Source organism: Nicrophorus vespilloides, unplaced genomic scaffold, assembly GCF_001412225.1.
Source record: "Nicrophorus vespilloides isolate i.1.1-1 unplaced genomic scaffold, Nicve_v1.0, whole genome shotgun sequence".
Classification (NCBI taxonomy): domain Eukaryota; kingdom Metazoa; phylum Arthropoda; class Insecta; order Coleoptera; family Silphidae; genus Nicrophorus; species Nicrophorus vespilloides.
In genome coordinates, this window is record NW_017095699.1 from 639739 (window position 1) to 664309 (window position 24571).

At 33.0% G+C, this 24571-nt stretch overlaps 1 protein-coding gene across 9 annotated transcripts in view; it reads right to left on the reverse strand.

The window, feature by feature from the left end:
• Positions 1-24571, reverse strand: part of LOC108560309 (neurobeachin) — a 110414-nt gene that overhangs the window by 65885 nt on the left and 19958 nt on the right. For 8 of the 9 annotated variants that reach the window (XM_017917798.1, XM_017917847.1, XM_017917838.1 and 5 more), the window contains exons 2-8: positions 2878-3004; positions 2480-2500; positions 1234-1334; positions 1022-1117; positions 624-745; positions 438-564; positions 185-304 (exon numbers count right to left, since the gene is read on the reverse strand). In XM_017917798.1, coding sequence (XP_017773287.1) covers positions 185-304; positions 438-564; positions 624-745; positions 1022-1117; positions 1234-1334; positions 2480-2500; positions 2878-3004 — 714 coding nt within the window. The remainder of the gene's footprint in view (positions 1-184; positions 305-437; positions 565-623; positions 746-1021; positions 1118-1233; positions 1335-2479; positions 2501-2877; positions 3005-24571) is intronic. The other variant, XM_017917824.1, reaches the window with a different exon arrangement.

The following is a 24571-nucleotide window of genomic DNA, read 5'->3' on the forward strand; positions in this document are numbered from 1 at the left end:
AAACAAACAAAAAGAGAACTGTTAATTGGTGTTCCATTAAACGTTTTGATTATTCAAGACTGCCGCCCGATAAATTATGTTGAAAGCCATTTTAACCCTAAATTTGTAACTAGACCGGATGCACTGTTTGAGTTAATTAAGCCGTTACATAATTCAACGGGCGGCATTAATAATAAATCCTTACGTCGTTTGTGCTAACAAACCAGGCCATCTCCGTGGCGGATGCCAACTGCCCGTTGACCAAGCATTTAATCTCGCTCTTCGTCCACCTATTGTAGATATAAACCACGGCCAACATGTACCACTGGAATGCAATAACAAACAGAATTAACTCATTCGCAAAGTCAAGAGCGATTCGAAGCAACAACAACAACAAAAATGCTGTTCTTCTTATTATTATATAGATCAAACGTTGGACAAAAGGAAATAAAACTTACTTTGCGCGGTTGGAATTCGTATTTGACGCAGTGCTGGAAACCCTTCCCTTTTATCTTCATTGATGTCAAAACTAAACAATTGCCGACGAAATGAGCGGTGTAGCCAACGCCTTTGCTCGTTTTGAAGCTGAAATTAGCAGGGCAAAGGGTGAAACAAATAGTACTTCACCTCCCGCAGAAACTTACCAGTAGAGATAGGGCTTCTCGCGCTCAATGTTCACCGAATTTATCGGATCCAGACGGAACCACGTCGTGAACGTGAAACCATTCTCATATGGCCACTTCGCCAACGGCGGTAACACCACAGCCTGTAACAATTAACATCGAGACCACAATGCAATTCACCTCTCCGTCGCAAAACCCCAATACCAACCCCCCCCATCTCCTCGCCACTTTCACGTAACTACGTTCTAACAGTTTACCTTCCCTAACGGCTACCACGCTAATTCAATTCAATTACCTATCGTGTAGTAATAGTATTATATAATCAAAGTAAAAATAGACTATGAAGCGAAATGTCTAAGAAGATACATGAAATACGAGGAGCGAGAGGTTAACAATATTTGTGAAATGTAAACCCTTACCGATCCTTTGCGTCCGGGGAAACTGAAAAAGACATCGGGGCCACTCCGTTGGGGCATCTGACGCAGAACGTTAAGCAGCTTAGCCGAATGTCGGGGCTGAGTGGAGCAAGCACATGAAAAAAAGTAGAGGAAACATACAGAATATGGAAACAAGGGTAGAAAATTTACATCTGAATCGTTATTGCTATATTTTCGGCGTTAGATTTTCTTACCCATTTCCCGCTAATGGCTTTCATGGCGCCGAACAGCAGCTTTAATTCCTTTACTGTTATACTGTAGCTCGCTAACACTCCCAGCATTTCTATCAACAGATCTGAAAATAAACAGTTAGTTAAATAATATATTTCAATTAATTATAATTATAAAAAGCAATATCAAACAATCTAAAATAAATAATGTTAATGCACAAACTATCTATTTTCTTCAATATTTTATTTTTACTATATTACTATATTTAATAAATCTAAATGCAATAAATTTACTATAAATTCAGTATTTTTTTTTAGTTAAAGAAGTCCACCAGTAATATCAGTAATAAATTGTATTATTTCAATAAGAAAAATAGTACATTTTTCAAAATATTATATGAAAAAAATACTAAATGTGCATTATTGAAAATATATTAATTTAAATTAAAAAATAGCTTAATTATTGTCTACATGCAAAAATCTACTATATTTAACTAATCTATATAAAATACCATCAATATAAATACTGACTATCATTTAAAATGAAATATTTTTTTAGTAGTAAGCTTAATGCTGCAGGATGAAAATGATTTGGGTGGAAATTATATAGATATACGAAAATGCGGAACGGAAAGAGAAGTACCCGAACCCATTTGGAGAGAATGGCAGAATAAAATATGTAAAAACAGAAATAATTACATCGAAAGTCCCTCAGCTCCGCACAATAAGCCGGAAAAGCTTGAGGGTAGTATAAAACCCCCGGCGCATCCGCAATTTTTCTCGTCCCCGTTCAATTTCTTAGTATTCAGTAATTCTTTTCCACAAATGCAATACTTTACGTTGAATTACGTTTTAATTCCACCGAGGAATTAAAAGCAAAAATAAACACCAAAAAATACGCGTATTTGTCGTTTCATTTGTTCAGAACTGAATACGTTACTAGAAATATAATGGAAGCGAAAACAATAATGAATTAATAATAAAAAAAAATATGTTGAATTTTAAATACGAGCGATGCTTCATATTGATTTTTTTTATGTAATCAAGTATGTAATGTAATAATAATATTATTACAATGCAAAAAAATAAACAGAATGTTGCATTCAAATTTAGCTGTCGGCATAATTAAGCGAAACACAACAAAAAAAAATGAAATAAAAAACAGCTACTTAATTTACATGATTTAATAATGGCGGAATGCAAACGCAAAATGGATGCGCCGGGTGTATACAGCATGCATCTTCATTAAAGTCAAATAATGTTGGTTCACCTGTTGGAGAGGCTGTGCAGTCTAAATTACGAAAAATATGGGTATAATAATTTTTGCTTAATTAATTCTGTTTGTTCTTCCGGCGCTCGACGTCCGGCCGAAACCCGGCGCCTCCGCCGCTCTTTTAAAACCAACCCAACCCAACCTCCCCGTATTTTTTGTTTGTTTTTGTTTTACTTTAACGCTCGCCCTCTGTTGCGCGATGAAATATTTAATAGAATAATAACATGAAATATTCAAAGGGACGCCCGTTCGACCGGAAACAAAGCATGCAAAAAGAAAATGAAGGGATCTCGGGGAAAATTAATAAAATCGTGTGTGTTCAATTCTCCCTTCCGATTTCCTCTACCCGATTTTTTTTTTAATATATTTATTTGAACTGTATATTTGATGTATACCTGCTACTACTATATCTGCATTGCGGAGTCTTTTGAGAACGTGCTCTATGAGTCCTACATCGGTGCAAGCCTGTAAGTTGCGAACGCTCTTCCTGAGGATCGCGATGAAAACGCTCCATATTTCAGCCTGAAACAAATTGGAAGAACAATAATTAGTCTCTATATTATTATATATGAAATCGTTTATGTGATTTTATCGATTGCTTGTGACAGGTGACCAATATAGGATATGATGCGAAATAATGCGATTTGGACTGAGGTGACGCAATGATGGTTCTGGCGTTTGTCATCCTCTCATGGAGCGCAGTTGAAGAGGGACATGCAGTTGGCACGTGTCATAAGAATATATATATATAGATGTGTATATATAAAATGAAGATGGACATGGCAAAAGGGGTTGGCATGTTCGAGTGGCATTTGACACCGCAGCTGAGAGAGGCAGGAAATACATTTTAATTAAAACATACACTCGTCGGGTGGACGGAAAATTGGCACTTGTTCGGTACCAACGGAAAATCATCCAACAACCCGAGCGTATATATATTATAAACACGTACGTACATGGATATATTAATGAGATTCGCGCAGACCGGAAGTACGTGCCACCACCACCGTCATAACTGTTGCACATACACGTAGCACATCCCAATTAAAACTCCTTAGTGTTTTGATATAACAATAAGCGGTGTACCATTAACACGAAAATTCTGTTTCCGATGCTTATTTAGACTCAACAAATACTAACTCAATTGATATATTGCAATGCGGAAAGCAAATATTCGTATGGTTTTTATTGTTTATTTTTTTGTTTTTAATAGTCCTATCTTGATTAACGTTACCTCAAATAATGAAATTCCCATTTAAACATAAAAATCTTTTAAAACTGAACTATAGTATAAAGAAGAAATGACAGTTATAATTTTTTGGAAAAACTTGACTATTAAAACCGCAATTGAAAACATTGATAATTCCAATAAATGATTAAATGGAGTTTAAGAAGAAGTTATTGTTAAGCGATCAGTGTTATAGGTTATTGAAAAAAGCTCAAACAATCATATAAAACTCACATTTTAAAATGTGATTTTACTATCTTAAACCATTCTTTCTTCCAGGAATTTTTTACAAAAAAATATTTTTGTTATTAAATTTTTAATATGCAAAATACGATTCACACTCAAATACTCACACAATTCGCTTGCCACTGAAAATGAATTGCTTGTTTTCATATATGTCAAGGCCTTATCAAAATCTATCTAGGAACATAGTGTAATTTATATTTCCTGTCTGATGCATACGTATCACGAATCCAATCAATATATGACATATTCCATCGTCCGATTAAATGAAAATTTGTAACTGAAGTTTTATATGTATCTAAAGTTGAATAGATTTATAGGCTATTATAGTAAAAACTATCTAACTAAAATGTTGGATTCTATTTTATGTTCATTACTTTTATTCATATTCTACTGGTATGTATTAAATTTAAACACATTATTTTACTATCTGAATTTAAAGAATGAAACTTACATTTCATAAATTCGAAACACTACATTTTTTCCTCTATTTTTGATTAAATTTCATGGATTTACTCAATTTTTTTAATATTCAATTCAATGATATTCAATGATTTTTGCAAAAAAAAAAAAATACATGAATTTGAATTTAAACTGTTTCAAATGAAATTAAACTTTCCATATGAATAATTTAAATTTTGCAACGTAGATAATCAAATATGAATTGTGCTTCGAAATATATTAATTGCATTTATTGGAATATACGTAAATTATTTGCTGCACGCCATTAACGTAATTAATAATCATTTCGTATTGCTGTTTACAACAATTATTTTGAGATGTGATGAGACAATCTGGAATTCAATTGTACGCATCTGCATATCAACTAGATATTATCGATGGACGCGGTTTGTTTTTGATTTATTATGCATTTTACGTCACAAAATCGGTGCAATTGTTGGTTGACTCTGTGCGCAAAAGGATTAAAGCTGAATAGAATATTCAATGCAAAATGAAACATTGGTTCATAAATTAAACAAAGTTATACGGATGCTGTTGCATTTCGATATACTATAAAAAAAACAAATATTGTTGAAAATGTAGCGTTTCTGTTTATTTATATAACAGGTATCAATACAATCAATTAAATGATAAAACTAAAATCCTGCGAATAGAAAATATTCAAATTCGCTTTGTATCAGTTGAATCATCAAAAAATAAGCATATTATTTAAATAGATAAATAGATGATGAAAATTGTGTATTCTTATGCGCTTATCAAATAGTTCTTTTCAATTGCAATACAATTTAAAATTAATTTACAAAAATAAATAAATTATAGATATCAATGCATTTTACATAATTATTATTTCAAATGTACTAATGGGCCGAATTGTTCACGATTTCGTGGGCGCCGGTTCGAATCCTGGTCAAGCCAGGCCCTTTGTGAGCCCTCTCGGTGCTTTTAGCAATAGGGACATCGATCATCATAAATGGAAAGTCAAATAAAAGAGGTTTGCATATGGACCTTCAGCCAAGTCGATGGATAATGACAGTGTTAAGGATAGACAAAGGAAATAGTGGAATCGCAAAGCATCAATATACTGAAGTTAACCTACAAGACGGCAGCCAACCAACAAATTACAGAAGAATATAATGGTAAAAACTTCCATTGGGAAGTTTACCAAAAAACTAATGTCTACCGCCATTAGATTTAATTAATGTTCGCAGGAATAAGATTGTAAATTAAATTTTCTATGTCATAATAGAAAAAAAAGTATATTAATATTACTTTTTTTTTCTATTAACAAGTTTTATCACTTCAGAAATAACATTATAATATTGATCACAAAGATTTTATATTGAATTTTTGATGAATGTTATAAAAAAAAGTATATTTGTTGTATACAATAATTATTTATTTATAAAAACAAATTAACGAATTTTACATATTAATTCGGGACTGAAAGAATTTAATTGAAAAAAAGAAATTATTGTATTTTGCAGAAGGGTGACCATAATTATTAATTCACATGGTATTATATTAGAAAAATAGTTTTGAATACTGCATAAACCAATAAAGTATTATATTTTTGATGTAAGTTATAAAAATGTATATTTGTTCAATAATAAATATTTAACTTCAAGAACATAAATATTAAAAGTTATATTACGTATTCATTTCGGCACTGGAAGAAACAAATGGTGAAACATTTCAAACATATTGCAGTTCTGAAATGAAGAAACTTACATATACGAGCGTTTCATATTTCATTTTCAGCTGTAGTCGAAACAGTTTCCATTTCATGACTATTTGACGTTTTTATGCGTGCACGCTGCACGGGCAAAAGCCCTAAGGTAATCCAGTTTCTCGATGCTTTGTTAACTTAATGTAGTGTGAAAGTTTTAAAGAGTATTTTATTCCTTGCACAAAGTGGTGGATAAACGCCAGATTCTCAGCAATGCAAAAGGGCGCCAAGAATCACGTCCTTCGTACGTTTTTGGATTAGCTCTCTCACTTCAGCATGGTCAAACTTTCTTGGAATATCGATGCCTGTTAAAGTTCTGCGGTATTGTGGTTCCAAATCTCTTTACTACCGCTGCACACACCTGCCGATATTTTCAACCGCTCTTCGTTTTCCACCCGCAAAACACTATCTCATTTCAAGCGGAAAACCGCAGATGGATAAAGTTCCACCCGTTTCCGACTGCTTTATTCGAAACTTCCTCTCATTCCAAAACGTACATTAACAATTCACGAATATATTAGAACATCGCAAATTGAAATAATAATCATAATATAAAGGAAATTCACAATTACATTTAGCGTACAGTTCTAGAAAATGTATTTTCAAAGTTCTGCGACATAAATACTATTATTAATTAATATTATACAATTATAAGAATTTGTTTTATGTTAATCCAAATTAAATCTTAATCAATTAAAGTTATAATTACCTAAATTAAACTTTATTTTTAAATAGTTAATTTAAGATTTTGTATGTGCAAATGTAAATGATATTTATTAACTATTAAATTTTATAAGTTATTTGAACAATACTTGTGTTAAATTGATGCGCTCGGTGAGTTATTGAGGTAGCAACAGTTTATATAAGTTAAGGAACAGTTCCAACTTGAACTTTATAGTCGAAAGGCAGAAGGTGGTTTCATGAAATTACATATGTTGTCCCACAAAGGCAAATATTTATTATACGAATCATAGTGGAACAAAGCCAACGTATCTTTTATAATGATAAATATTCCATTCATTATATTAATTATGTAATCGATGTCTCTAATTAATTACATTATTCATAATATAGAACTGAAACGCTACGTAAAATAGTAAAGTTTTAGAAGAAAATGAGTTTGCACAGGTTAAGGCTTCTTTCAGAGAAGAGCTAAAAGTAGAGCAAGTGGAATGGAGAGATGATGATGAAAAAAGAACGCAAATTAAATATTGAACCATCCATTTATCCAGGGAGGGTGAATCTGTTGAATAAACAGACGGTGGAGCGATGATAATTGGAATAAGGTGTGTACGTGTATATTTATCTTTCGGCCGCAATATAATGATGTTCCTTGGGTAATTCGTCGGGGCTTGTTTAGATTTTCATTTCACAATTACTTTCGTGCAGATGGGGTCGAAATTGGAACGAATAAAAAAAAACGAAGAAGAAACAACAACAAAACGCGAAGGGTTTCCATGGGAATGGGTAAGTAAAAGGGGAGACGCATGAATATTCATGATTCGGGCACACTTAAGAGAACCTTCGGATGGGGACTCTAAATCCATTAGCGTGGATTTATGAAATAATTTCGTTGAATTTTTAGGTGATACTTTTTTTACTTTTGGCAATCCGGTTTGAATTATCATTGGTTAGTGTGTTTTATGTCCGGAGAGAATGGGAGTGGTGGTTGTGTACATACTGCGCGCGTTTATGGGAATATATGTTCGGGGGGGTTTTGTTTTCGTAATTTATACCAAGAGGGGCCCCGCATGTTTTTGTGCGTGCCGCTAAATTAAGGGCGCATAATTGTGTTCACCGGCCACCAACCACCCCCGAAGCGCCACAGACGACTACCGAATTTTCATAATTAATTAGTTTCCTCTCGCAACTTCTGCCACTCTCGTACTACAAAATCAGCCAAAAACAACACCCTAAACAAAAAACGAAAACCAAAATGGGAAAAGTTAGTTTAACGCAGCAACAAAAAAAAAGCTGCAGCAGGAAAGCATAAACAGGAGTAAAGCTGAGAGTATCGTAGGTGAGCTTTAATTGGAATACTGAAAATTCGCATGGTTTTATTTTGGCTTTCCTGAAAGCTCTCGCGATAATGTGCACAAGGCTATATATCGCAGCACTCTGCACCCCCTCCCAAACTCAATTCGCCACCCTCCGTCAATATTTACAGTAAAAACAAGTGGTCGGTTTCTACTTACTAAATCCACACGTTCCAGACTCAAAATATACACACACACATATATATACAAAGAGAGAACCGGGCCATATAGCTTATAATCTGCAACATATCATATGCAACCGACAAATAGAGTTGTGCCACGAGGGTGCTAAAACAAATAAAGCCGCAAAACCCTCACTTCCTCTCTCAGTGTTTTACTTCATCTATAAATAAACTTTAGTTTTTCCGCCCCGCTCGAAATACAAACACGAAGTTGTATTAAATACAGACTGCCAAAGCTTCGTTTGAAATTTAACACACACATATATACATAGTGTTTTAGTACAGGCATTTATATTAATTAGTTATTTGTGTTTCACTCCATTTATCATCGCCCGGCCGAACGCTAATAACCGTTCCCATTGTTTGTCATCGAATTGGTAGTACGGAGTTCATGAAACTCGCATTTCATTTACTCTTTTTATACAGTGCCGCTGTTCCATTTCAACCTATGATATTTCGATTGTTCCGATACACTGGTTTGACATTCATATTTGCTGTTCAACACTCGCTCACGAAAATTGTATTGCATTTTTTATTTCTTACGTCATACATTTCACAAAATATAATAAACTCTGCGAATTTCTATTTCAAATTACATAACTATAAACACTCCCATATATTGTAAAAGGTCATTACGTAAACTAACTCGTGCTTACATTATTGCTTATTATTGCTTTACAGATTATAAAGAAAACTTAATTTTAGAAGTAAAATCTGTAGTCAACTGTGTCTTCAAATTATAAGTATTATCTGTAAATTATATCATTATAATAATAGGTACAATAAGGGGCGTGTCCATGAGGGTAACAGCGGCCTGTATTTCTATAACTAACCTAATAATAATTCATGAATAAGTGTAAAAAAGACTTACTTAAAAAGACACAGGTTTCATTTTTGAAGTATTATTTCTTTCATTTTCTCTCAATTAGTCAAAGTCCTATAAAATTATTAGTAATTCAAATGAGAATTCTTTATCTACATTTGTTAAAAACAATGAAAATTTCAATTGAACTACTAAAAATTTGATACATTAATATATAATATAAAATATAACATAATTAAAATTATATAAGAAGAATCATAAAGAAAGTTACTAAGTTCAAAACAATTATTGTTACACGCTAATTAAGCTGCTGAAACTAAATTAAATTGATAGGGGATAAGTGAAACTTTCACGATTAATCTTCAGGGTTGTTTATTGGCTCTATGGAAACAATATAGTGAGACTCTGCAAAAGTTTTCCGTGTCCTACTTGCTGGAACAGAATATTGACAAAAAAAACTTAATACCAGGCAATTGAGTTTCTAAAACAAAATTAACGCAAATCACAGGAGACCCAAACTTAATTACTTATATTGGTTATAAGTTTCCGGCGCCCATCATCAACTTCCGTTCCCTGCGGACGATCAGAGCCTAAGATTTTTATTGATTTATTGATGTATTTATTTATACAGAGCCCACTTTTTGGCCTGCAGTTTAATTACTGCTTGGGGAAAAATGAAATGAAATCAGTTTCCGTAAGTTCGTAAAGTTGCTGGCAAAACATACTCACCCTAATGAGCATCGCCATAAAATTTTACTAATTAATACCTACTTCAAACTACTTTAATTAGTTTTTAAAGTCAATACTACTGCATGTAAATACGCAAGCATCAGATTTGATCTCGGTGTTCTATCTGGATGTGACGGCTCCAGCTTGAGAACCAAACAGTTAATTACTCTAGATATTGGAACTACTTTCAACGAAAGCCCTTATTAACGTATGGATATATTGAACGGTTATTTCTATACAAAACTTTATGATAAAAACAAAATTTTCAAAATAAAAAAGAAAGCAAATAACAATAATTTTAACTCATTATATAATACATATTACATATTTTTATTATTTGTAAAAAAAATATACCTCATAGATTTTATAGTCGTTCGTATCACAAAAATCCGATACGAAAGGTTGTTGATTCGATCCTCAAAATTTGTGGTGGCAGAAAACAACATTCAACATTCCTTTGCAGCAGTTAATCTTTTTCTATTATTATTGTGAATGCAAATGTTTATTTTTACCTCATAATTTATTATTACAATTATTATTTTCTAAGTAATTAAAAGTATAGTTTCATATGAAAGTCATTGTAAATTCAATTAAGGCTTATAATTATACTGGACTTACAGCTACTTGTTACCTAGGTGATCTTGTTTGATGGCAAGGAACGTGAATGATGTTTCAATTAATTCATTACATAAGTTAGTAGAGCGTATTATACCCTCAGTATCTTAGCTTCCTTTAAGATTACTGATCATATGAATGATATAACTAAATGTTTTCCAAGTCAAGGCAAACCTTACAATATGTAATAAGCAGGAGAGGTTCTGACTTCTTCCAATAATTTGTATATATGATGAGTGGAGGAGTAACAAATAAATAACCGTAGACTATAGAAAACTATGAAAACCTTTCAAAATGTACGGATTCTTGTAGTCAAAAAGTAATATATGAAAATTACAATCATTCTATTTCTGAAAAGGAATAAAAATTAGATGTGTTCTCTAGGTTACCTTTCTTCACTTATAGGATATAAAATAAAAAATAATCTTTATTGCAAGAAGAAAATTAGCTTTAAAGGAATCGTATCGATTGAATATAAAAAGAGCAGACATCAGCAGAGAGGCAGAGGATTTAATGCGATCTGTTGGAATTCAATATTTTTTTGTAATAGTGCTCGATTTTAAATAAAAAGCTTATATTTTATCACGTCCATTCAGCTGACGAAGTTAAGGAGATGAAGAGAATAAATTTCAGTCTATTTACCGGAGGAGAGGTTGGAGGTCGGAGGCTGTCGCCGCCGACGCCAGGTGATGGTTAGTTGCGTTTAATTTGAAATAATTAAATAACCGCAGCGACGTCGGCAAGGAAATATGCGGCAGCCGAGATTCCAGAAGTTAGTGGCGGCTAACTTCTAATGACTTTTATGTGGGGTTGGGAGATGGGCGGTTTGTCGGTGGGGGCGGCGGAGAGGACAGGATTTGTGGAGGTCGCAAAGGAAGAGAGGAAAGGGACGAAGGTTTGCGAAGGCGGTGGTGTGGGTCTCCTCCGGAACGGGCCAGGGCGACGGGCGCCGCCGTTTCGCCACGGCTGCTGCTCTGGCTGCGACAGCCGCCATGATTTACTTCGACATCCACCCCCTCGTATATACATTATGTACACACCACCTTTATAGTTCCAATGCATTAGAAATCTTACTCAGCGATTCATTGCCTCCCACAGCATTTTAATGCGCAATCCAATATTTACATTGCTACAGGGAGAAGTCGTACATTGCTACGATCACATTAATCCAAAGCCCAATGGTCGAGAGCTCATTTCAACTCCGATTCCGTAAACAACTTAAATCACATCCAGCATAATAACTTTGAAAGCATATCAAATTAACCGGAACTTTATCGATGCAATTAGCAGCTACCCGAAAACGCCTTTCATCCATCACAAATTATATTTGCAACTAACACATTTGCATTCACTATTCCAACACTAGAAACACTTCAGCAAATGCTTTAATTTTTACTTCTATTGCACTTCTCAAATGTATTTTTTAAATACATTATTTCTTTTTGATGGTATAAATTGTAACTTTACCTATTTTTTAATCAAAAAAATGTATACGTGAGCCAAATTTGAAAGTAACTTGCCAAATGCTAGTTTAATATGTATAGGATGTACCAACTCTTATTGATTTCGCTTTTTCTCAGTTTCTGATCAATTCCCTTTTTTACTTCTTCACTGCACAATACAATTGAAAGATTTCATTTTATAATCTATCTTTCAGAATTGTTTGTACATAATCATATCATATATTTTTTGTGTCATTTCTATATTGTATTACTAAATTTTGGTAGCCTTGATTTGTCTTTTTTTTTTGTAGAGAGGAATCGTAGTACTGTGGGATTCTTACCGCACTAAAACCTCTCCCCTTCTTCATCAGTATACAGGTCCGTTGTTTTGACATGTCTCTGCAATGCAAATTGTCTGAGCAATCTCTTCGCTTCTATGTGTGTCCACTATCACTTTCTTCCCTTTCTCCATCCTCCGCTCGTTTCCCTTGATAGAGAGCACCCCTGCTACGTATCTTGTGATGATGTCCCACTTTTCTTTGCTCTTCAGCATCACGCCAACAAACGTCTCCGGTTCCAACAATTTGATTCCGCCTCGTGCTTCATCGTCGCCCATCTGAAGCATCCAAAGAACGTGTGTTCTGGGCTATCGTCTTCTTCGCAATGCCAGCACTTTTCTTATTATAAAGTGCAGGTACTTGCTGAAGCACCTATGTCCTGAAAGCGTTTGGCTTTTTTCTGGAGATCCAGGATCCTATTTTTGAGATTTTGAGATTCTTGATTATATAACCAAAATCCAGTTTTGTAATCTTAGTGTTAAAAATTCGAGACATATTTTTTTCAAACAATAAGACAAAAAATTGTTTTGATTTATTATTAATTGTATATTTAACTATTTTTATTTTATTTTATTGATTAAATTATTCCTATTTCTGCCAAGATTTTGTCTAACTTAATATTTTTTTTTATTATTTTCATTCATGTTTATTCTCTATCTACTTAAATAAATATAAGTTACTTGTAAATCATCACACAGAAGTGGCTCTACACGAGTGCATATAAATAATAAAAATGGGGCTTACATCTTATATTATTATAATGTACCTTCGCTTTCCAGCACTTGCAAAGTTACATGAAGCATGCAAGATGCATGTGTGTAATGCATAGGAGATGGCTGGCGCGGTAAGCTTCGTGTCGCTATGAAGACATATAACTTTTATTATGATTGTATGACTCGTTATGACCCATATAACATTTACGACAAGATTTTACAAAAGCCCACAGACAAAAAAAAATAACAAAGGCAGAATTCTTAAATCTTTACGATGCGCATACAAACACAAATGATGCACAGAAAGTTAACATTTCAACTAATTATATTTTACAGTACGAAAATTAATTTTGAAAATAATTATTTACTAAACAGTTTTTTATATATAATTAAATAAAATAATTGTTTTTATGTAGTCATTAAATTATTGTTATTATATAATTAATATTATTTAATAATATTAAAAGAGAATAATTATTTACATTTAATTCATTATTTGTTACATTCGAAAACAGGATTGAAATAATAAATTGTTTTTAATTTATGAATTCAATACATGTTTATATATTCTCCATAGAATACCTGAGTTACTTAACAATGAACTAGTTTGTATACTTTCATTGCTCATTTCGTCACCATAAATGACTATAAAAGCCTTCGACAATGTAAGTTTAGATGGAAATGAATTTTTATATTGTTTCCTGACATCTTTCTCTTGGTAACAATGTTCACGGTTTAATGCGAACGGACCCATATTAAATACGGCCCTAATAGTTTTATCTGTGAAATTATTGCTGCACTATAAATTCGGGTAGTTTGTAGCAAAATCGCGTGTGACACTGATTCAATGGGGATTTATAGTAGCGAAATGAATTACGATCTGCTCGGCCGACTAAAAGCAGGAGCATAAATATAGGAAGTGGAAACTTAAAAATTTATGTTTCAATATAATATTTTTTATGGCCCCTAAATTCCCGGATAATCTCTGACCGCCTATATTTTAATCCCCATATTTCTACAAACCTTACCCGGTGCATCCACCAGTTATATGCAATTAATGATTCCTTTTAAAGTAATAAAACAACTTTTTTGAATAGATTGTTAGTGATACTAAACGTCAATACAATCTTAAGTAATCTTAAATTAATTTTATTTAAAGGATTACGGGATTACGGGCGTCAGCTATTTATCAAACTGGAATTTCTTGAAGTTAATGTCGCAAAAGGCTGAGGGTGACGCGACTTAACTTGTTGTATTGTTTGTTAGTTAATGAGATCGGTATTAGTGGGGGCTCTAATTTATTAATGCGTTAATTAATTTTCCAGTAGAACGCGATCATTTCTGGAAAACTGAGCTCCTTTCCTTCAATAGTCTCCTTATTAATCAGTTTGATAAATCTGCCGAATTCAGGACGGAATGCCCCTTTGATCCTGCCTCAGCTTTGATTCTATTTGCAATACTAATATTTTATGCTGCCGCTCATGCACAAACACACATTTATGTTTATGTATGTACATAACATGTTATCGAGATACGCCCCAATTCAAACCACAAACCGAACAAATAAATACATTTCATGAATTATTTGAATCACCCAAACGATGACACAAATAAATTGAAGGAAATATTTAAGGTCTGCAAATTATTTATAATAATCATTAATAATTAATTTATTAAATACAAAATATATAAATGAAGACAATAAAAATAATACATTGAAAACAAATTTTGAGAATCCCGAGAATTTTGTAAAAAAGACATAAAAATAAATGAAGTTATAAATAATTTTACTTAACTTGGTTAACGTGGTTTCATTAAGTTAAAATGTATACTTCTAGTATTCCACATAAAGAGAATAGTGAATTATCTGCCGTTATTACTTATATCATTCAGAAGGAGAATTAATTTAATTTATTCTTGTATAACATGTCATATAAATTTATTAAATAAATACAGGATATTCTAAATGAGGATGATACATATAAATTTCCATTCTGACAAAAATAACTAATATTAATTTGACATTGAAATCGTTAATAAGTATTTTTTAACTGAATTCAATTTATGCATAAATAATTGAAGTGAAATTTAAGTTTACTGGGATTAATTTATTTTATAGTTTTGTTATATATAAATGCAATAAAAAAAGAAACACATTCTGTTTAAAACAGAAACGGGAAATATATAATTGATTTCTCGGGAATCCTGGGAATTTTTGGAAAATTCTAAAACCAGTTAAATAAATAGTAAATTCGGAAAATAATATTTAATAATAATATAGAGTTTAGAGAGAATAATGAATAAGCAGAATTAAGTAGTTTTCACGCATATTTGAAATGAATGTAATTTAAGCAGAAATATTTGTTTTAATTTGATGAAGAAGATAAGTTAAATATTAAAGAAAGGAAATGAAAGTTAGTAAACTGGAAATATATGGTGTAATTGTTGTGTGATATATACGGTTTGGAATATGTTTCGGGTGGTTGTAGATGTTAGAACTTTGTGCAAGCAACACTATGTATACTATAAATATGTTTGTCTGATCAAAAGCCGGTTGGTTCTATGAGTTGGCCATCATTGTATGTATGGGTCCATGTGCGTATGAAATGTGAGATATGTATGAACGTATATATTAATAATTGCATTGTGGCAGAGTTGGAGAGGGTTTCGTAATAGAGTCGTTAAACTCGCATGAGCGTAATATGGGCTGTAAAGTGCGGCACCATGTGCGTTGGTGTAAATGTGTATGTGCAAGGGGTATATTTACGAGTGTGCGTGTGCATTCGGGATGGCAGCCACCTGAGGGTGTCACAACGTTAATGGTACAAGGACGTCCCTTGGTATCATAACTAAACCAAGTTTATGATGGCACGATGCGTGCATAATGCATAACACCGTCCACTAGTTTTGCTCACCGTGTGCTGTGCAAGTTGGCTATATCGATTGCGAATTATCGCCGCAACAACAGCCCAACCCCATGAAGCGACGCATATTTTTTTCTCTCTCCATCCCCGTTTCATCCCTCGCCGTTAATGCATACCAGAATCAATCTGATCAACGGTGGCTGTAAATCAGGACACCGGTCGGCCGACTTCATTAGATATTTTGATTTATCACCTTCCGTGCTATAAAACAATAAGTTTCGTGAAATACCCACGATGAGGCATTCTCTGCGGATTCGATTCCCAACGCATACCTTTAATTTGTATTTGGTGCCCAACGAGCCAAAACCCATTCATCAAAATTCCGAATACTTTGCTTCCGTCACGCAATTGGGACGCATTAGTCTTTTTACAATTTTCCATATGACTTTTATATAAAATAAAAAAAAAATATCATTTTATATGGATGTAAAGTAATCCTACATTTTTAAATATCATTTATAATGCAGTGCATAATACCGCGCGAATTATTAATAAACTTTTGCAATATTTAAATATGCTCTATAAATTACAAAGAGCCTGTAATATTTTGCAAGCGAAATTAATATTTTTAATGTAAAAAAATACATGAATACAGCTATGAAATCCTAAAAAAAACTAATCTTTATATTAATAAGAAATTTGCGATATTTGCGATTTTGAAGTTTTCTTTCAGCAAGTTTCAGTAAAATACGTAATATTTTTTTTATTGTTAAAAATGAAAAAGTAATATTTAATACTCAAATTATTTATTAGTTTATGTCAAAAATTATTCTACTTTTAATTTTTATATCATATTTTTAGTTTAATTAATTCACCAATAGTTTTTACTGCTAAAAAATAAATAAATTTGAATACTCATCATTTTTTACAGTGATATTTTCAGTCGAAGTTTGTTGTTAAATTTTGTACAAATGAAAATTATTATTATTTGTAACACGATTTTTGATTGGAATTACTTTAATATTTGTATAGTGGCGATTGCTTGAAAACATATGATAAAAACTAATAACGAATTATTATTTCATGAGCTTCTGTTTATTTAATGTACACGTTTGTGATTTTTTTTCTCTCTCTGTCAATAACACAAATATTTCGCTTCGATTTAAATATATGTTTAACGAAATGCAAATAAAAACAGAACAAATAAAATAACGCCACGTTTTTTCATGGACCGCAATTTCAAATTACCAACAAATACATATTTGCCAGTGTATTTGCATTTTAACGCTCCGATAAACGGATGCCGACATATTTTTTAAACGTTTTTTTATTTGCAATTGTTGATTTTCAAATAAAATAAAAACTGCTGCTTTAATTTCATATTGGTTTATAATCAAATATAAACTAATATTTTTAGTAATTATTAAAAATTTCGTAAATATCCTTAAAATGATTAACACGTATAATTGTTGAAAAACTTGACTTTTTACTTCAATAAAAAATTACATAAAAGATTGAGTATCGTAAAAAGTAAGAAATATACATTATTGACTAATAATTCTATCAAAATTCTCTATCAAAACTTTATGATTAATGTTGTTTTATAAACCCTTACCATAAACTGTATACAAGTTATAGATTTAAACCATAAATCATGAGAGTATTCCCAAAGTATTATTCGAAGGAAAAAAAATGATAAGATGAAATTTATTATGCGGAGTCACGTGAAAAATTGCGAACGATTTGGGAATTTCTTCTTTTCCTTTACCGATCCATCTCTTTCCAACGCGTGCGCTGTTTTTTCTCTATTTTTGCCAGTTTCTTCCTGATGTAGGTGACATTTGAAACCAGGCCAGGAAGAGGAAGGAGAAAGCGAGATCCGGAGAACGTTTCGCACCAGGAACAGTGGTCCCGCGAGGACGGATACCGAAGCCCCGTGTCTTCTGTGCTTAACGCGCATCACGCTCGCTCGTGTTACTGCAATTTAACTTCTTTGATCTCCCTCAACAGTTTCCTAACTTTAAATGGCATTCCCCTGAGATTATTATAATTACCCAAAGGTATTATTTCTGTTCGTCTCATGCTCGAGGCGCTGTCATGCCACCTTCTTTGAAACCAGCGAATACAGTTAATACCATAAGCTCAGATGTTGAATTTTACAGCTTTAAACATTAGAGCAAATTGCGGCTACAAAAGTGTTTATTTTGGATAATAAAAATATAAACAACCTTTTTCTTTAAATTCATGTTATGAGCACAATTGCATTCCTCACAATATACTAATTGTAACATGTAAAATTGATAATTTCTGCAAATCAATTTTTTAACTACTTATAAAAGATAATCTGAAACATATTTTATATTAAAAAAAAATATAACAGAAAAATACTGTACTAAAAACTTATAATATTATATTGTTATACATAAAATATCATTTTATTGTATCAATTGCATAATTTTAGATTTTACTAATAATCAATTTTAATTGACTAAAACTGTGAAAAACAAATAATTTCAGTTGTTTCAATTTCTATTCAGTTATTATTCAATCTAAATAGTTTGAAGCGTCGTGATTTTTGTATCCAACCACATCTATTCAACGTTCGAGGTCGAAAGGATTTGGCTGGAGGCGTTAGAGACGTGATGGGAACTGATTGTGTTATCCGGCTGCCAAATAATATCATACGGGTGAACGAGCATTCCTACAATATTACCAGGAAACACGGGAAATACGTCAACCGTTCGAAAAAAAAAATATTCCAGGATCACACGTAGGATAAAATATTACCCAAAATAAAAGAAATATGAAAAGTGATGGACTCGTCCCATCGGAAAATTGACCGAAATTTCCGAACCGTACTTCGTGATTAGAAACCGCAAACTGTTCCGGAATTAGACTTTATAATTTAACTCTCATGCATGTAAATATTATTGTTATGATATCCGGTATATGCAGTATGCAGATTAGCATAGAGTCCCGAGGTGCATACGCTTAGGTGTCCTTAATTGTTACGGTTAAATAGTTATCGCCGTTTTATATGTTCAGATGAAAACTCATTATTCATTAAAGCTCTTTTGGTGAGAGAGGTTTCAAAGGCGGAATAGTTCGCCTCGCTGCTACTAATCTACTTAGCGTTGATGCATTTAACTTGACGAAAGGGAATCGATTACTCTGAGGATGAGGAAGAACGAGCAAAACGTTTCGCCATTGTCTCTTTTCATCTTCGCTTTTCCCCACTTCCCTCTGATAAGGAGTTTGCTGTTGGAGACGAGGGATTTGCATTTCCCGGCAAAGATAGGGGATGATGCCAGATGTATTCAGGACGTCCGGCCTAGCCAGGATATAACGGGAACTTTGCAGCAGAGGACTTAACTTGACGCAGGTGTTGGTCGGTTATTTCCACCCTCCCTCGTATTTTCGCAACACTCGTGTAACACGTAAAAAGAAGAAAATAAAAAAGGGGTGAAGAACAAAGCGCAAACTGACGCGTCACCTCATTAAATTAAATTGCGTAATCCATGAATATGTAAGTGCCGTGAGATGGAGGCATGGTGCATGTGCAAGTTCCAATGGAATATGGCCATCTCGCCTTCCCCCGCCGATGATTATTGCTCCGTAAGCAATTGCACGTAATTGAAACAATGTTCGAGTGAATTTAGGTTAGCGTTACCCCGCTGCTATAGCTAAGTAACTATTTTGATCTCCGGAATTCACTTATCGTAACTATGAGCGGAATGTGTAAACTTCATTAACTAAATCGCGCCGTTCCAAATTTGATTCCCGCAACGTTCCATTTCAGAGTCTTTTATACTATTAATCTATTTAACGAATTGAATTACTTAATTTCAATTCAAACTCATTCACTTAATTAGTATTCGATTCCGCAGTCCATTTACAAGCGTAACTCAATAAAACACTTGTTTTATACATTTATCAGGAAGCCTGCTGCTGCCTGCATCCACTGCAATTATTTATTCAACTTGGCCAGGACGATGATTATTTAATGATTGCTTTTAGTAGTCCCGAATTGGAGTTACATAGTCATTCGTATCAATTATTACTGGAACAAATAGCCTGTCGCGGCGTAAAATAACAGAAATTAGTAATTGATTAGTTTGCGGCAAATGAATGGCATCACTTAACGTTAGACTTGTTTAGTATTGTTTAGCCATATAAATTAGGTTAAACGGACAATGCTGGAATGCTGAATTGTTATTGCTGACATATCGACTCTGCAGGGAAACGTATATACTAGCCGTGTATATCGTTCAACACGTGCATTTTCCACAGTGCAAGTCGGATGCACTATTCTTTCTTTTTTTTAGTCAGTATGTCTGTCTCACAAGAGCTCAGAAAATATTCCAGGACGGAATATCCCATATATTGGACGTTTCTATTGCATTTTTTTTTTACAATAAAGAATTTAGATTCATCAATCCGTGAGAACGTTGAATCTCGTAAGAAATATTTAATAAACATTCACAACGTCAGATATTACATAAATGTAGTACAAACATGTCTATATTATTTTATTATATTGTGTATTATTTTATTATATTTGTACCTTTTAAAATGATATATTTTTAAGTTATTCTTGTACTTCTTAATTTCTTTTTCTTAATTAAAATTTAGTTAGCTATGAATTTTTCTAACCGAACTTATTCCGACTAATCGTGAGGTATTATTGTACTAATAAGCAACCAAAATTACAGTATTTTATATGAAAATAATAAAATTTCATTCAATAAATGCTGCTTCTTGGTCCATCGACATCAACCTTTACAATAGTGATTCAGAAACACAATACCATTCCTGAAAATTACACGTACCTTTGCACCAACATATATCAAATACTTTATTCTCCATCTGATCCGTCCTGGAACCTTTCAAGTCCATGAATCTCAGAAATTCCGGATACTTTCCAAGAAACAGGATTAGAAAATTTGCAGCACGTGTTCTATTATTATTATTTTTTTTGTAATAATAGTTTTCAATTCATCGTATAACAGTATGTCTATTAAATAATTCTCGTAAATAAGTAAATCTTTCAACGGTTCGAGGAACGATTTGGAGAACTCCGGTAAAGTTTCGAAGGCAATTCGTGTATAATTAATTTATATGCTGCAGCGGTGGTTGAGTAACTTAATTTAAAACTAAATTAGGCTGAGATAATGCAACGAGCTTATTCCCCCATTATGAAGACTTGACTACATTTTGCTCGTTTTGATTATATTGATGCACCATATTTTATATACTTATTCTAGAAATTAGTAAAAAAAATATATATCGTTAGCCCAATAAAATATAGTAAATAAACAATATTTTAAATTCTTATGAAATTCATACAAAATTTCATATTATATTTTATTCTGAAATTAATTTGAATATCATATTTCTTGTTTATTTCAATTATTTTTCTATTAATATCGAAAAACACCTACAGAATTATTATGTCTTTCCTCTCTACTTTTTCTTTTATTTAGTATCACGTATGCTGGACTTTTGTTTAGGTAAAAGCTTTTAAAGGAAAATAAATAAAAAAAAAAACCGCAGCATGCAGCTATTTGTTACATTTGCATGTTTTTATAAGCAAAGGGCGGCGTGGTGAAGCTTGGCGTGTGTTGTCTATGTATATGTTTGATGTGTGTGTGTGTTTGTATGGTCAAGCTCCGAAAATAACAATTCTCTATCCGTGTAAAAGATGGTCACGTCCGTTTCCGACCTTTCTCCCGGGTCACTTCATCTGATGCAATCTCTGGCATCTGGCGTTCCAAGGGCCCGGCCTCTCCTGTGCTTCGGATGCGGAATCCGCGACAAACCCAATGTCACATGTCGCCCATACGAATTGCGGTCATGGCCTAGTCCGAACCGACAATCTCATATCAACCCCTCAATCTCACCCAACCACCAATAATTAAAGCGAATCAGCTTTTGCTCGACCAGGGATCATTTTAATTAAAAAACTTCCCGTGTCGTCGCCTTCATAAATATACAAGAGACAGAGGATTACGATGATGGGAGTTGGGTTGGGGGTTTGGCAAAGCTATGTTAAATTTTAAGCGTGCGGAAGGAGAGAAAAAACAAACAAAATAATGGACTCCCTGTCTTTCTCTCACTAGATGTTTCATCCTAGGTACGTGATGGCTGCGGATGCAACGCGACGGCGGAATTAATTAAACTTCTTTGACGCGCTTTAGTTACATGCTGCATGTAGCAAGCAACCAACCAACTCCAGGTTTTAGAAGTAGGAGTGCCGGAATTAAGAGAGCGATTCTACAGAAATGTCACGTCTTGCCAACTACACATTTTGGGAATTTCAATTAGTTACAATTTCGGGATTTTAGGGGTTATCTCGCAGGGAACGACCTCCCTGCACAGCCTCCTAACCAGCTTTTCTACACGATCCAGGCCAATAGTATTGTTACCCAGAAATTAGGATATTTTACTATGCTGCAATTAGCATAATTTCTTTTAAACAAATTATATAAGAAAATCTGGCGCAATTTTCTCGTTGAAATAATATAATGTGAGTTATATACAAAAAAAAAAATCAGAAAATAAAAATACGAATGAATATCGACTAAATTAATATATATTAAGGCTATAAATAAAGATAAATAACAAAATTGACCATACATAATTGGGGTTAGTACGTTTCAAAGTTTTAGAAAGAATCTGGTTAATGTATATACTAACTACAAATGTTGGGTAACAAAATAATGTTTAATATTCTCGAGGATATAACATCTAATCATGATTTTATCACATTTTCGTAATTGCCTATAGATTATAGCATCATTTTTTATGGAGACTTAGAGCAATCTATGGTACAGCACTAATCGACAGATAAGCTCGAGCCGTATGACAATGCGCCAAACACTTTCGATTAAAATCAACCAGATATAAATGTCAATTTCCGTTTATGACGGAAGCGTGAAAGGACAAGCCCGTAGGTTGCGTTTAAATCGGGACATTGTCTTTTACGGCCGACTGTGCAATTAATCAGTTTTGCATCAGCCCGAAACTTCTCTCCCCCTCCTCTTATACATGCATCCATCCACATGGTGAGAAGAGGCGGTGAGCAGAGAAGAGTTTAATCAATTCCCACGGACGGAGTAAACTGTTTATAACTTTTAATTGGATTTAATTTAATTCTAGTTGGGTCGAAGCAACGAAGAACAAGAGCAGGAAAAAAAAAGAATGAATGAAAAAGAAGAAAACGAACAACTGCTTTCTTCTGGAAATAAGAATCTGTGCGCCATTTAGGAGAGCCTGAGAAAAAAATGATAGTAATTAGTATTACTCGAGCTCTTAAATGTCTTTTAATTAAATCAGCCTTAGCGTGGGGTCGCAATTATCCACCTCCTTATATATCCTCCCATTTTATTTACTTCCTTTTTTCTTTCTTTCATCACTCCTGGCCCTCTTCAACGGACGCCTCAATCGCACGACTTTCTTTTTCCCTCCAAGATTAAACAATCCGTCTGCCTCAGCCTCTTCTTAATTAAAGCAGACTCGGAGATCGATTTGCATATGCACGTTATGTATTCAGACGTAGCGCCTTATTGGAACTCCTGATAATAAACTCGGTAATTTCTTGAAACACGTCTGCCGTCTATATTATGTGCAGTAACTATATTCAAATTTCCATTGTTGAATATTCAAGTTCTGGTTGCTGACGTCGTACAGCATCAACAATATACATAAGCTTTTATGGTTAAATAGAGCGTGCATTGAACGAACCTCGCCGCTGTTCACCATAATCGACTATACTTTAATTCAATAATACACAAACTTCATTTTACAGAATTTGATTACGTATAATGGAATAGATAATAAAGCAAGCTTTCTGAATCAAGTCCTTCAATATTCAGTTATATAATTACATTAATTTTCGAAGCAAATTAACTCTGCTTTTATATCTTTCGATCTCATTATTTATAATCCTCACATACTTAATTTTTCCCTTATTTTCATACAAATATTGAAATTATAATTTCAGAAATAAAATAAGTAAATTATAATTTAAACTAGAGAAAATACATTTCTTTAAAGATCAAGCTCGTCCTTGACCACATGTAATCATGGGTTTGTTATCTAGAGTTGTTTAATTTGTATTTATTTTCTATTTCAATTTATTTTTTGGTTATTTTTTTTATTAAAGTTTATAAAGTTTGTATTCACCTATTGATACATAATCTAAGTAATTCTTGAAGTAACTGTTCTCAGAACTTAATTTATTAAAATAATAGTTCTTACGCTTTAGAGATTTTGATGAAAGTGATAATTATTATAAAGATTCAGATCTTTGCTTGTAAGAATTGTTACAATTATTAGGTAAAATTAACATATGTTTAATTTGGCACAGTTTTAATTAAGTCGAGAGTTTAATTATTGTTTTAAAACATTGTTAATGTGCTATAAAAACCTGCCTTTATTGGCGTTCATTGTGTAAAAGCGTCAAACAATAACCTGATAGTTTATGTAGCAGTTAAGATCTCATAATGTGGATACTTCAATCGTCAACAATTGCTTTCCGTTCAGCATTGTGTACGTATACAAAGTGTTGTTATACGAAAAGTTACAAAAGTGGCGGTTTATATGGAGAAAGTTAAGTTTTCGCGCTGTTTCGCCGTGATGTAACCGATTTATTTTTAATTCGATTTGGGCGAGGGAGCTCGTAGAGTG